The following is a 15,684-nucleotide window of genomic DNA, read 5'->3' on the forward strand; positions in this document are numbered from 1 at the left end:
TCATACTGTACATTAACCATAGCATAAGGTTCTTGCAGGCACTATCAGTGATACCTAGGGGATTATGTGGCGATACTACTAGAAGCTCTTACCGTGATCCGATGAGTGCAATCAGAATTGAGTTATGACATTCTTGATCAAGGAGTTGATGAAAAGAATGGAGCTAATTAGGGTAAGTTCGAATAAGAACAAATGTTGTTCTGAATCACAAAGAAATTGTGAACTCACAGGCTAATTGTATTCCTGAACCATTGAGGGTCACACAAATACTGATTGTTATCTACCCGAACAAAAATAATTAAATTCAAAGAGTTGGATTTAATAAAAATAAATTTAATATGATTAAATTTCAAGGCTTATAATAGTGATTATAAGTAAGCATGAAAAATCGAATAAAAGTTATATTTTTGAAATATTAGATTTGTTGAATTATATGATATCTAATTTGTGTTTAAATATATATATGATATATATAATATACATGTTCCGAAATATTTATATATATATATATATATATATATATTTGTGGGGCATTTCTTTGAATGGTAAAATAATGTCCACGTAATGCATTTTATAAAATGATTGGACATTGCATTTATAGTGTGGGAACTGAGGAATGAAAATTAAGATGCAATTCAATTGATTTACGGAATGATAATGTTTTAAAATTGATTGTAGGACAATCATTCAATTATTGAGCCGTGTAACTAAATAGAGGAGTGATTGAAGAATGGTTTTTCAATAATAATTCTTGCTTCTCTCTCAACTTCGCTCTCGGCAAAATGATGAAATAAATTTTTATTTGATTTTCGTGCTTCTTGATTTGTTTTGAAAAATCGGATAGTTGTCTAGTGCCAACTATTTTGAGGTAGATATATACAGTTGGTGGACCGGATTTTGGCAGTTCGTGGTAGAGGCAAAGTCAAGCCTTGCAATCAAATTTGGACAAGATTGTCGTCACCACGATCTAGGTCGTGTGGTAATCTCTATTCGTGTATTTATTTTATTTACATGTATCTACTAAATATGAATCAAATGCAATCGATTGTCCCTAAAATATAGTATATCTGAAAAATATTTTAAATTTCCGCTGCATTTTAGATCTGGTTTTCGGGACAAAACCCAACATCTATACGCATGTCTATATGCCCTCCTCTTTGTAATATTTGTCACAAAGTCGTAAACATAATTGGAATTTGACTCTATTGCAGCACGATCGTGTTCACATGGAATCTTGTACGTTTTCCAAACATTATAGGAGCACTTCTCCATCCGCAAATCAACAACACAAGTTTTTTCTCTATCAACAATTTCAAATGTCCACATGGTCGACCTATTAACTGTTAAGCTCCTGGATTTGTTGTACGTGGCAACTGTCGGCAGGAGCAGCATTTATTGCATGAATTTTCTGAAAAGAAAAACGTGTGGTTGGCTGGAAATTTTTCAGAGGAGAAAATGCGTTTTTATACGCGTGTTCACACGGACAAGGGGCTCTATAAATAGAGCTCCCCCCTTCATTCTGAAATCATCCCTTCTTCGAGTTTTCTCTCATCCTATTAGTTCTATAATATTTGTGAGGTGTTTGTTCTCCTGTATTAAGAGAGTGTGTGTTCTCTTTGGAAACACAGTGAGTGAGTTGTACACCACAAAATATTATAGTGGACTTCTTTTCATCTTGCCCGTGGTTTTTACCCTAATAATTTTTAGGGGTTTTCCACGTAAATCTCGGTGTCCATTTTATTCTTTATTTTCGAGGGTTTTATTATCTCAAATTCCGCACGTGAGACCAACAAGTGGTATCAGAGCCTTGGTTTAAAATTTCTTAAAATTCTGAGTATGCTCTGTGGTTGCAGCCTAGACTGATATTCCACATCAGAAAAGATTTTTTGAGATTTTTTATTTAAGGCGAGATTATTTTGTCCGGTCTACTAAAATTATTGTAGACATAATGGCGGGAAGGTATGAGATAGCAAAGTTCAATGGAAGCAATTTTATGCTGTGGAAAATAAAGATACAAGCAGTTTTAAGAAAGAAAAATTGCTTGGCGGCTATTGGAGATAGACCGGTGGAGATTACAGATGATGGAAAGTGGAACGTGATGAATGATAATGATGTTGCCAATTTACACTTGGCTATAGCTGACGAAGTTTTGTCAAGTATCTCTGAGATAAAAACAGCCAAAGTTATCTGGGATACTCTGACAAAGATGTACGAGGTCAAGTCGCTACACAACATGATTTTCCTAAAGAGAAGACTTTATACTCTTCGGATGGCTGAATCCTCATTGATGACCGATCATATCAATACACTAAATACTCTATTTGTCCAACTCACTTCCATGGGGCATAAAATAGGGGAAAATGAACGTGCGGAGCTTCTACTTCAAAGCCTACCAGATTCATATGATCAACTTATCACTAACATAACCAACAATATTCTTATGGGCTTTCTAAGATTCGACGATGTCTTAATTGCGGTTCTCGGAGAAGAAAGTCGGCGCAAGAATAAGGAAGATAGATTGGTAATATCGAAGCAAGAAGAGGCTTTACCGATAAGAGGAAGATTTATGGACCGTGACTCCAGTGGGAGCCAAAGGCGAGATAGATCAAAGTCGAGAAGTAAGAAGAAAAATATTTACTGCTTTAAATGTGGCGGTAAAGGGCACTTCAAGAAAGAGTGTACGAGTATCGAGAAAAGTTCTCAAGGAAATGTGGCCAGTACTTCAGGCAGTGGTGAAATATTATTCAGCGAAGCGGAAACAGTTGCAGAAGGCAGGCACAAATTTTGTGACACGTGGATTATGGATTCAGGAGCGACGTGGCACATGACGTCTCGGAGAGAATGGTTTGATCATTATGAACCAGTCTCAGGAGGATCTGTATTCATGGGAATTGATCATGCCTTGGAAATCGCTGGGGTCAGTACTGTCAAAATTAAAATGTTTGATGGCACCATTCGCACCATACAGGAGGTACGACATGTGAAAGGACTGACGAAGAATCTTTTGTCCTTGGGGCAATTGGATGATATCGGGTGCAAAACTCGGATCGAGAATGGGATCATGAAAATTGTGAAAGGCGCGCTTGTGGTTATGAAGGCGGAAAAAGTTGCTGCAAATCTGTATGTACTTTTGAGAGAAACACACAAAGAGGCAGAATTAGCTGTTCCATCAATTGGTTCAGGAGAAGAATTAACAGTGTTATAGCATAGAAAGCTCGGGCATATGTCAACTGAGGGTTGAAAATTCTCTCAGAACGGAAGCTGCTACCGGGACTTACAAAAGTGTCACTACCTTTTTGTGAACACTGTGTTACCAGTAAACAACACAGATTAAAGTTTGGCACTTCTACTGCCAGGAGCAAAAGCATATTGGAGCTGATTCATTCGGATGTTTGGCAAGCACCGGTTGTATCCCTAGGAGGAGCGAGATATTTTGTCTCGTTCATTGATGATTTCTCTAGGAGATGTTGGGTGTATCCAATCAAGAAGAAATCAGATGTTTTCCAGATCTTCAAAGATTTCAAAGCGCGGGTTGAACTTGATTCTGAAAAGAAAATCAAGTGTCTGAGAACTGACAATGGAGGAGAATATACCAGTGACGAGTTTGATGCATTTTGTCAACATGAGGGCATCAAAAGACCGTTCACGACGGCTTACACATCTCAACAGAATGGAGTGGCGTAGCGGATGAACATAACCTTGTTGGACAGGACAAGAGCTATGTTAAGGACTGCGGGTCTAGACAAGTCATTTTGGGCAGAAGCAGTCAAAACCGCTTGTTATATTATCAATCGTTCTCCTTCAGTGGCGATTGATCTGAAGACTCCGATGGAGATGTGGACTGGAAAGCCGACAGATTATTCTCATTTGCATACATTTGGAAGTCTGGTGTACGTTCTGTACAATGAGCAAGAAAGATCAAAGTTGGATTCTAAATCCAGAAAATGTATCTTCTTGGGTTATGCTGATGGAGTTAAGGGGTTTCGCTTGTGGGATCCTACTGTTCACAAGCTTGTCATCAGCAGGGATGTTATCTTCGAGGAAGATAAAGTAAAGGGAGACAAAAGCACATTGAATTTAGAAACTACTATATTTCAGGTGGAAAATAAGACGGACGAAGGTCAAGTTTCTTGTAAAGCAGTACCAGAGCACTGCAGAACAAGAACATGTTGAGTCTAAGGTTTCTAATGTGAGGAAGAATACATGGCAGCTACTCAAGGTTGCAAGGAGACAATATGGATCAAAAGGTTATTGGAGGAGATCGGGCACAAACAAGAAAATGTTTCTTTGTTTTGTGACAGTCAGAATGCCTTGCACATCGCAAGGAATCCAGCCTTTCATTCCAGGACTTAACACATTGGAGTACAATTTCACTTTGTGCGGGAAGTAGTAGAAGAAGGAAGCAGTGGATATGCAGAAGATCCATACGAAGGATAACATAGCTGATTTTTTGACCAAGCCAGTGAACACTGATAAGTTTGAGTGGTGTAGATCCTCAAGTGGCCTAGCGGAAACGTAAGCAGCAGGGAATGACAAGATTGAAAGGATGTGTGGAGATGTGTTTGATTCTCAATCAAATCTCCAAGTGAGAGAAATATCGGCAGGAGCAGCATTTATTGCATGAATTTTCTGAAAAGAAAAGCGTGTGGTTGGCTGGAAATTTTTCAGAGGAGAAAACGCGTTTTTATACGCGTGTTCACATGGACAAGGGGCTCTATAAATAGAGCTCCCCCCTCCATTCTGAAATCATCCCTTCTTCGAGTTTTCTCTCATCCTATTAGTTCTATAATATTTGTGAGGTGTTTGTTCTCCTGTATTAAGAGAGTGTGTGTTCTCTTTGGAAACACAGTGAGTGAGTTGTACACCACAAAATATTATAGTGGACTTCTTTTCATCTTGCCCGTGGTTTTTACCCTAATAATTTTTAGGGGTTTTCCACGTAAATCTCGGTGTCCATTTTATTCTTTATTTTCGAGGGTTTTATTATCTCAAATTCCGCACGTGAGACCAACAGCAACTAGTTTTTTTTCTTCCTATTTTCTCAATTGAAGATTCGCGTCGTTGATACATCGTTTTCGTTATTTGGATTCAAATACGATCAACCATCGAAACAATTGGCAAGCTTCTGGCTGGTTTCACCCAATTGTTCAACGACTCATCAACGTTATTTTTCATCACTGCCCACAAAAAATTCTTTGTACTCTCTCACTGTCAATGCATAAACTGCTTTCTTAAAAATAGATTTCCAATAATTCTTATTATGCATAAGATATCTCTCCATCATATAACCACAAAAAACAAAGAGGAGATAAAACAAAAATGCCAATATGAATATCTTGCTAAAGGATTAAAACAATTAGGTAGCAGTACAACAACAAACATACGACACAAAATGCATCATGTCTTATAAAGTTATCAACTAAATGTCTCAAGCAATATACATGATGTCTGTTTTGGAACATCGTTTCAACGACCTCTATGATCCTACACTCGACGTCGGAGGAAATTGGTAGATTCGCACAGACGTCGATGTTCAAGGTGGAGGAAAAATGATTTAGAAATCTTAATACAAGAAATTATAAATATCTCGTTTAATTGCATTAGGGATTTGGAACTAAAAAAACATGACAGTGGGAGGTCCTTAATTTTCTAAAAGGTGGACTGATTTGTAAATGAAAGTAGGGGTGGAGATTTAGACTAATTTACCTTAGAAAATAATGCGAGCAAATTTCAGTTTGTCCAATAAATGATTAATTTGACGTATAAAACTTTTCAATATGACAAGTATGATCTTGCAACTACTTTGGTATGGGGAAGAATATCTCGACATTAAGGATGATAACGATCGATAGGGTGGATTTGGCTAGTCCGAAGATTAGGCGTGTTCAAACTTCGGATAAAACCGAAAAAATTGAAAATCCAAACCGAACACCGAACCGAACTGAAAGCCGAATTTTGTAGTTCAGATATAAATGTTAAAACCGAAGTTTATTTGGTTCGATTTCGGATTAAATATGTCAAAACAAAACAAACTGAAAAAATCGAAAATTCATTAAATTTATAAAAAATATTTTTATTTATATTATATATTTTGATATGATATTTAGTGAATGAAGAACCATTTTGAACAATTTTTAATTGATTGTTGTTTGTTTAATTAATTTAGACCTTATATTTAAATATTTTACTAAGAAAACATGTAGAAAGTTAACATATTATATTTTACAATATATTTATTTATTAATTTAAATAATTATATCAAAACCGAATTAATCGACCGAAATAATCAAACCGTTTGGGTAGAAAATCGAATCGAAGGAAAATGGTTCGAATATTGGATTATATATTTCTAAAACCGAAAATAAAAAAAAAACAAAATAAAAAACCGAAAATCGAACCGAACCGACCGATGAACACCCCTACCGAAGACTCGTCCCACCCCGTCTTATCTCATTTTTATACTTTCCTCATTATTTGGAGGGTCCAATGGATCCGCATCCTCGTCAAGTGTTAAAAACATTTTTTAATCTAGTAAATATACAATAAAAAGTTTATAAATTAATACAATCAAAATTTTATCAAAACCATAATATTTTAACAATAATTTAACAACAAAATACGATAATATTATGAATTAAGGTTAATGATTATGACATTATTATTTAATAAATAATATAATATAAAAATAAATATATTATTATTAGTATATACATCGGGACTCCGATGAGAGTTTATTAAAGCTTGTTATCTATCCCGAACTCGTTTCTAGACCCGTTGATCGGGTTTAGACTCAGCAATTCGTTCGAGTGGGTTTAGACCCGTTCCGTTCCACCCATTATCATCCCTACTCGACATACACAATATCATAACAAAAATTATTTTCTCAAAAAAAAATTATAAATATCAATTGTTAAACTTATAAAAAAAAATCGATTCCAACAAAAATTATTGAATCGAAGTTAAGAAATCTATTGGGCCGGCCCACTTTGATTTCGTAGTCTACAAGTCTTCGCAGTAACCATATTCACCTTCCCCCATTCTACACTCCATTTCAAAATCCCAAAACCCATTTCCCTCGACCAGCTCCAGGTGCTGCGGTAAATACTCAATCTATAGTTACACCCGGAATCTATAGTATAATTACATTCGATGTGTGTTTTCCTGGTTAAAAATTTATTGATTTTGTGTTGTTTAGAATTGTGGCTTGATTTTTCTTCGGGATGTTTGGTATTCCGGTGGTGCCTTTGGTTTACTTCTGCGATTTTTCAGGAGAAGAATGTCGTATGCTTATTCGTTTTTATGTATTGATACATGTGTGTTTTCTTAGTTAAATGCCAGTTTTTTTTTTCTTTTTTGTTTTCACCCGATCGTTTTTTTTATGGTTTATCTTAATTTTTGGGGTTTCTCTTTTATATTGGGTACCTTCGAATTTTTGTGTGTTTCAGTTCGTGGCACTAATGATATTTTCGGAATATTTTCGGTTTTTTTATTTTATGTACACGAGCATGCTTTAGCATCCATTTGTCAATATTATTTTGCTTACTTTGGTTTTTTTTTTTTTATATATATTGATGAGAGAATGGTGTGTTTGGATGTGATGCAAACTTGTACTTGAGGATTTATAATCCGGGGTTCTTCTTGATAATTTGTCTGATGTTGTATTGTTGCTGAATCACAAAACATGTCTGTGGAATGTCCAGTGTTGGTTATGCTTCTTTCATAACTAGAGTTTAGCGTAAGTATTCCAATAATGTACTTGTACCTCATTGGTGGATTGTTTGTGCCTTCACTACCAATACCTTAAGTAATGGAACTTATTTATTAATTGAAAGAGTTAAAGTGGATCAGGAAGAGTTAAAGTTTACCGGTTTTGTTATGTCTTTGAGAAATCTATCATGTTTGACAGAAGTTTGATTGTTGACAGGAAATCTGTTGTGGTATGGCGACTCGAAATGCTTTTAGATATGTCATATCTCGTAGGATGTCAAGTAGTGGAAAAGTCCTGAGTGAGGAGGAGAAGGCTGCAGAAAACATCTATATCAAGGTAATTTTCTTAATCTCTATATCTGCAATTAAAGTTTCTGCTTTTTTCTTGCCTTCATATGATTGAATATTTGATTTGCCTGTGAAAGTTGATATTTATCAACTAACATTCACTTACAGTTTTTAATGATGCCTGCATTTCTCTGATCATATGTCTGGTATTGAATTTTAAGATATTTATCAGCATTCATTTACAGTTTTTAAGGATGCCTCTCTGATCACGTCTGGTATTGAATTTTTAAGCAAGTGGTCGAAATTTTCTGTTTCTTTTTTTATTCATTTTCTAAAATATATGGTGTGATGTCGTTTTAACCCAAGGGTTTTGTTCCTATTGAATCCAGATCTCATTATTGCTTCTTCCCCCATAAATGATGTAATCTATTCAAAGTATAAATGGACTTGGGCTGGCATTTATTTGTTGACATCTCATTATTGCTACTTTGTTCATGGGTAACCTAACCTTCATATTTCTGGAGCTGTCTCATTTTATCTGCCAGCTCCCAACCTTCCTTGATGTGTATCCTTGATCGTGGATGTGGTAATTGGAGAATTTTCTGTTGGGCCATTTGTATGAACTTTTTTTCCATTCTTGTGCATCTTAACTGATTTATTTTGGTTTCATGCTTGTGCATTCCCGAACACCAACATTATGAATCTATCTTATGAGTATTCTCACCTGTGGAACCTTCTGAAATTTCACAGAAAATGGAGCAAGAGAAATTGGAGAAGCTTGCCAGGAAGGTATGGACATGTTCGATAATACATTTAGAATCCTATAAACAATGTTCTATCTTTGGCTTGATTGTACTTCATGTCCTCTTTATCCTTTTCTTTTTAACTGGAACCGTCTTTGTCCTTCCAACTTTTGGGAAAAATTAATTACTCTTGATGGAAAACAGAACTGAATCGCTAATGATCCTGATTTTGCCAACGTTTTTGGGGCATGTGAGAAAGTAGCATTTGGTAAGTTTTATAGGCACGAGGGATTTCTGTTTCGTGAGAATAGGTTGTGTGTGCCGCAAAGTTCCTTGAGAGAATTGTTAGTGCGAGAGTCGCACGGGAGAGGACTTATGGGACATTTCGGAGTTCAGAAGACCTTGGACATAGAGTGAACACTTTTTTTGGCATCACATGAGGAGAGATGAGGAAAGGATGTGTGAGCTATGTGTCACGTTTAGGCAGGTTAAGTCTAGGTCCCAACTTCGTTGATTATACACACCCTTGCCTATTCCAAGTGAACCATGGGGGTTGATGTATCGATGAATTTTGTTTTGGGTTTGCCTAGGTCTAGGAGGGGGCACGCTTCAGTTTTTGTTGTTGTTGACAGGTTCTCTAAAATGGCTCACTTTATACTGATCGAGTTTTTCTTGCACAGTAAATTTTCAATAAAAATAAAATAAAAGTTTGTGCTCGAATGAATCGCAAGTGCACGAGTCAAATTATATAATGTACGAAGTACGAGTATCATTCCCACAGAGATTGATTAGACAAATTTAAATTAAACACAATTCTTTAGTTAACTAAAACGAAAATTGGATTATTAATAAATTAAATTGAAGGTCAAATAAACTAATTTACTAACACGATATAAATAATATAAATATAATTAATAAATAAACAATTGTTAGGATCTTGATTCAATTACCCCTGAATTTTTTTAATGATTGAATTTCAATTATTAAATCATGCTTTTGACGGAATTCCCTAGTCTATCAGTATACTCTGTCGAGCTATAATAATCTAATTAAATGAAGTAATCAAGTGTCCTTGTGTTATTTAACAATTGCAATAGCATTAACAAACCGTAGAATCCTCTAGCTTTCGACCTATTAGACTATTGCTATCAACATGCATCCAACCTCATACGTCTATGCAAGTTGTAGATCCATGAATTATGTTATTATATCATGTTATAAAATCTCCTCTCGGTTTTCAATTATAGCACATAAAATCTCTTCGAAGTTGATCATACTCCAAAATTACAAGAAACATAAATAACATAATCAAGTATATTTAAACAAATTTTAATCTTTAAAAAGAATTCACTACATAAATGTTTGGGGATAAGATCCCCTTAATCCCAACTAAAGAAAAGAGAAACAAAGAAAAACACTTATTAATTTCTAGTTCTTCGGTTGAGTTCTCTTGCTTTCCCCCGTCTCCTTGTTCCGGCCCCTTTCTTGTGCGCCTCTTTGCTGAATGATCAAAATCCACCCTCTAAAACGTGTATTAGGGCTGCTGTCATTTATTTTCGTCCAAAAATCCACCACAAAAAGTAATAAATCATCCAGCTATTGTTTCCATATTGCGTCGCGCCCGCCCTAGCTTTTGACGTGCTCGCATTTTTTCCACTCAGGCGTGCTGGGGCGGGCGAAATCAGCCACCCTAGTGCGAGCGAAGCGCGCTGGGGCAGGTCATGCTCGTACTTTTGCTAATAATTTCATTCTTTTTAGCATGTCCACCTACAAATCAACCGAAACATGTGAGGGGCAAACAATATACATAAATTATGAATAAAACAGAAAAATTCAGACTTGACACCCAAAAATGACATACTAAAATATGCAAAAAGACCTTATCACATACCCTCAGAAACCTTTAACTCAGCCACTACTTTCCACGACGAAGATAAATACCACATGGCATTGGTATTAGTGGTGATTGAGGCTGTTGAAACTTCCAATTTTGCCCAACTTTTTTTCGAACCATTTGTCTTTAAATCTAAGATTATCATTTTTGGTGGTTTTGTTGTTATTCTATTGCGTCAAAACATATCTTGATTTCAAATCTTTGATTCATCCTTAAACATTCTCAAACGGCAGTCGCTGAATTTTTGTTTTGCCTCGACTATATCTTGTTATCAAACCATTCTTAAAGGGTTTATTCACTATAGGGCCCTAAGGCAGATGAAGCTCCGGCAGGAAGCTCAGGAGGCACAGCTAATGTAGCTGATGCTAACCCAAGTGGCCGGAGCTCCTCAACTTCTAAAACATCAACTGACACCTATAGAAATTATGCTGTTGTAGCTGGTCTTGCAACTATTGCTGCTGCCAGTGGGTGGTATTTCTTGGGGTCGAAGAAGACAAAACCTGAAGAAGTGCAGGATTGAAGTAATTTTCTCGACATGGTTATCGAATAAAACGAAACAAACTCATGTAAACTCCTTTTCACCGGTTGAATTCTGTTTCATGGCGATGTCTTCTGGCATTATAACTTGTTCTCTCCTTCACTGATGTCCTGGAACATATTGTCATGCACCTTTTGGAACCTGTGAACTTTAATATCACTTTTTTAGTGAATTTAAATGACAATCGGCTGCCAACTGTTCGAGCTTGAGCCCAATTTTTAAAAATTGTCAGGTTTATGCTGAAGCTTACCTGTAGTTCGTCTTCAATTTCGATCAAACTTGTTTTATCGGTGCCATGACCGAATGAATACTCAAGCTTAGGTTCGAACAATCATACTTGCGCATCGCATTACGGAGAAAATTTATTAGTTTATATTTGTAGATTTCTGGAAAAGAGTAAGTCTATTGTGAGACGAAAATGAAGGTTTCTGAGAATTTAACTCAATTCGACTCATATCAATAATGAAAATTAATATTTTTTTGTATCCGATGGTCTCAAAAAAGTTTTTGTTTCTGAAAAAAATATCATATGTTGAAGAAAATGAAGGTTTCTGAGAACCAACATGGTATATTCTTTTTTAGTTTTTGGTCTTCACACAACACATGGGTGGAAAGAAGGCTTCATGCTTCTTTTCGTTTCTCCGTGGAAAGTTTTTTCTCTTGAATTTAAATGAGATATATAAAATCTTTAACAGGCAAATTGCAATTATTTTCATTTTTGAAAAGTCTAAATAGCACGGATTTTCTTATATAAAATTAATATTCTTTTCAAGTCGTATATGTACTTGTTATCTAAAAATATAAAGTTAGAATACTATAGGGGTAGAATGTAATTTGCCCAAAATAGATGGATTGAAATTTGCATTTATATATTTTCTTTTAATAAGTTTAATAGGATGCTTGGATGTGATTTCAAGGGTCTACATTATATTTTTTGAGTAGGTCTCTTGTGAGACGGTTTCACGAATCTTTATATGTGAAGCGAGTCAACCCTACTTATATTCACAATAAAAAAAGTAATACTCTAAGCATAAAAAATGATATTTTTTCATGGATGACCCAAATAAGAGACTCGTCTCATAAAATACGAACCATGAGATCGTCTCACACAAATTTTTGTCATTTTTTAGTATGACTTTGACTACCAAGAAGGTTCTAAATTTCAAACTAATGACCGGAGGAGAAAGCTTGGGATATTTTTGTTATTTATCATTATTATATTTTCTTGAATATTGCTTTCGAAGAAAAGCAAGGAACGCGGCTGATAAAATCACAGAAATTTTAGTCTAATTCTCTGCTGGCCGACACTGAGAGGCGAAAGCTATTTTATCGGTCGATTAGATTAAGTAGTTCGAACACGAGAGATCTTGTTAAAAGGAAACGGGACAGATGTACTTCATTTCTGGCATATAACAAGGATATTAGGCAAAGTCAATATCCATGAATATGAAAAGAGCCTAAGATTTTAAAATATATGGAAGAATTTTTAAGTAAATATTTAACATGGCAAAGCCCTTCCTTCCCAGCTACGCTAAGTGTGGCTAATTGGATTCTGAACATGGGAGTGATATATCCTAAGATATGAAATTCAAGTACTTCAATTTAAGTGGTGAAATTCACTTGGCCGAAGACAGTCTGTTCTTAGGATAATACCCAAACATTTAATCTAATGATTGTAATTGTATTTCATCACATCGTGGCTCCCTCTGTATGTCGTAGTCATTAGATCAAGTGTAAATATACTATCTAGGCAAAAAATTGTGTGAGACGGTCTCACGGATCATATTTTATGAGACGGATATCTTATTTGGGTCATCAATGAAAAAATATTACTTTTTATACTAAAAATATTATCTTTTATTGTGAATATCGGTAGGGTTGACATATCTCACAGATAAAGATTCGTGAGACCGTCTCACAAGAGACCTATTCATCTACCTATATGGCTATATGTGCTAAGATCAAACTAACCGGTTTTAGCTAGGAAACCTAGATTGCTTCCTATTTAATCTCTCATTTATTTTTATTTTTTCACCATAAAGAAGTCACATTAAGGATACATTTTAAACCATCAATGACAAAAATTTGTGTGAGACGAATATCTTATTTGGATAATCCATGAAAAAACCAGAGACTTACTCACCATCAATAATCTAAAATTATTTGGGACATGAATGACTACTTTCATGCCACTATTGATTTGTATCTCTTTTCATTTATATTCAGCAAAACAATTTTATACCGATTTTATTAAACAACAAAAAAAATCATAGTTGTATACAATTATATTTAAAGGAATATATATATGTTTAATCTTCACCAATTTAAATATCACACTGGAATCCACTGTTCTGGACCATGATAAGCAATGAATTTTACCATAATTTATGACCACCAGAATTGAGAATCTCAATAACAACCAATCCTTATTCTAGGCAACCCTGGAAACCAGCACCCCTAATAAATAGTTCCCATCTCCCTTGACTTTATCTGCAACAATTTTCACCCTCTTCCCGTGTACATCTCCATCTTAAATCTAAACAAACACACCTTTTTTGGGGAGAAGAAATTTTGTTTCTTGATTTATCATCTGTTTTTTTTTTAACAGAGAAAAGAAACAAAAATAGAAAACTGCAAAATATCCAACAATGGCAGCTTGTGGTGGCTTAGAACACATCTTTGAGAAGCCATTACCAGATAACTCAACCTTTCTTGAATCTCTTTCGCCATGGAAACAGATTAAAACCATGAAATCATTCGGTGGTTCGTCCTCGTCCTCTTTTACCGAGTTATTTGGTGAATTGCACTTCAAAGAAAACCATGTTAATGAGATATCCTCTACACCTACATCTTTATCCTCAGATTCATCTGTTTCCAATTCTAATCAATCGAAGATCGATATTCCAGGAGTTTCTATTATCCATCAAGAAAAATTTAAGAATCCCTTATCGAGCTATGATCCGTCAAGGAATAATATACATTACAGGCATAGTGACTCCTTTTCCTCCATGAATTCTGAGAGTTTGTCTCTGTGCACTGAAGGGCTCGGGTCCGAAAGCTCCGATGATGTCGAAGATTTGTTGGGAAATGAGGTTAGTGGTAATGAATGGAGGAATCAAGAAGAGAGGAGGAGCATGATGAAAAATACTACAGAAAATAATAATCACTGCGGTGAATCTAGAAGATCAAGAATCCGCAGAAGGGAGATTCCTCCACCTATTTCTTGTATAGGGAGAAACGGGAAGCCATGGGTTTGTTTTAAATCATTAAGAGAAGATGGGAGATTCATTCTTAAAGAAGTAAGGATCCCAACTCAAGAATTCTTGCATGCATGCCGCGAAAACGGACGTTTACGATTACGGTTCGTTCATTCTGATGATGAAATCCTTGAAGAAAATGAAGAAGAACCTACAGAGGAACAAGATGATGAAGAGGCTATAAATGGAGAGGAGAATGGTCGAACGAACCCATGGGCGACGACCGTAGTGTAAATGAAATCATTGGCAGCGGTCTTGTCTCGGCTCCTTCATCCGGCATGAGATCTATAGCCATAATGTCCGGTCAGTTTCTAAAAAAAATTAGAATTTTTTGTTAGTTTTTCTGCACATAATATATTTTAAGATCTGTTCTTTTTTTTCCTTTAACTTGTTTATGCTAATAAGGTGTTGAGGAGGAGGATTAATGGTTTTGAAGACCCTTTTTTTCCCTGTTTTTGTTTTGAATCTTTTGTGTGCTGAATTTTACTGCAAAATGATGAATTGTAAAGAGTTTTCTTCATTGTGTTGAATTCTAATATACCGAGCCTCGAAGTTTGTGTTTGGGCACAAAAATGTAGATTTGGGGTAGGAAAATGGAAACATTAATTTATTAAAATTCAACACACGAAATGAAATGAAGTTGTATTGAAAATCTGTAACATACATGATAATGGACTGTTGAAAATAAGGAAAAAATCTGTGTGAGACGGTCTCACGGGTCGTATTCTCTGAGACAGATCTTTTATTTGGGTCATCCATGAAAAAGTATTACTTTTTATGCTAAGAATATTACTTTTTATTATGAATATCGATATGGTTGACTCGTCTCACAGATAAAAATTTGTGAGACCGTCTCACAAGATACCTACTCTGAAAAATAATATAATTAACATAAAAACTTATATTTTTTCATATTTTAAATTGGATAAGATATTCATCTCATAAAATTAATCAATGAGACGGTCTCGTGAGTTTTTTTTTAATTCACACATTAACTCATTTGAACCTGTCCAAAGTTAGCAAATTAAAATTCCTACGAGTTTGTTAAATAATAATAATAATGACACCCTCCAAGAAGGAATTTTATTTGATTTCTTTTAGGTTTGCAGCTTTTATTTTCGTACTGTTCAGTCTCTCTCCAATTCACTATCTACAAACGAAGAAAATATTCCCCAAAAATTAAAGTAAAATATACATCATGTTTTTCACTATGCGCTCTCAAAATTACAAATTCCATTTATTCAATATTTCATTATT

At 35.1% G+C, this 15,684-nt stretch overlaps 2 protein-coding genes across 3 annotated transcripts; both read left to right on the forward strand.

Annotated features, from left to right (window-relative positions):
* Window positions 1-6,979: 6,979 nt before the first annotated feature.
* Window positions 6,980-11,379, forward strand: LOC142555162 (uncharacterized protein At2g27730, mitochondrial). Of its 2 annotated transcripts, none has more exons than XM_075665875.1 (4): window positions 6,980-7,097; window positions 7,925-8,044; window positions 8,746-8,784; window positions 10,937-11,379. In XM_075665875.1, exons 2-4 carry the CDS (start codon window positions 7,940-7,942, stop codon window positions 11,150-11,152), a joined length of 360 nt encoding a protein of 119 aa, XP_075521990.1. In that variant the 5' UTR covers window positions 6,980-7,097; window positions 7,925-7,939; the 3' UTR covers window positions 11,153-11,379. The 2 variants fall into 2 exon arrangements, with proteins under 2 accessions (XP_075521990.1, XP_075521991.1); XM_075665876.1 differs by having other exon boundaries at window positions 7,009-7,089.
* Window positions 11,380-13,534: 2,155 nt separating this feature from the next.
* LOC142556524 (uncharacterized) lies at window positions 13,535-14,965 on the forward strand. The gene has a single exon (XM_075667983.1). It carries the CDS (start codon window positions 13,819-13,821, stop codon window positions 14,659-14,661), a length of 843 nt encoding a protein of 280 aa, XP_075524098.1. The 5' UTR covers window positions 13,535-13,818; the 3' UTR covers window positions 14,662-14,965.
* The last annotated feature ends 719 nt before the right edge of the window (window positions 14,966-15,684 follow it).

This window comes from Primulina tabacum, chromosome 9, assembly GCF_025594145.1.
Source record: "Primulina tabacum isolate GXHZ01 chromosome 9, ASM2559414v2, whole genome shotgun sequence".
NCBI classification, from domain to species: domain Eukaryota; kingdom Viridiplantae; phylum Streptophyta; class Magnoliopsida; order Lamiales; family Gesneriaceae; genus Primulina; species Primulina tabacum.

What these genes read in the sequence shown, in the direction of transcription:
- LOC142555162 (XM_075665875.1), top strand. Translation starts at nt 7,940, where the DNA reads ATGGCGACTCGAAATGCTTTTAGATATGTCATATCTCGTAGGATGTCA. An exon ending in CAGAAAACATCTATATCAAG is followed by an intron (nt 8,045 to 8,745) that starts GTAATTTTCTTA and finishes GAAATTTCACAG; the next exon opens with AAAATGGAGCAAGAGAAATT. An exon ending in TGGAGAAGCTTGCCAGGAAG is followed by an intron (nt 8,785 to 10,936) that starts GTATGGACATGT and finishes TATTCACTATAG; the next exon opens with GGCCCTAAGGCAGATGAAGC.
- LOC142556524 (XM_075667983.1), top strand. Translation starts at nt 13,819, where the DNA reads ATGGCAGCTTGTGGTGGCTTAGAACACATCTTTGAGAAGCCATTACCA.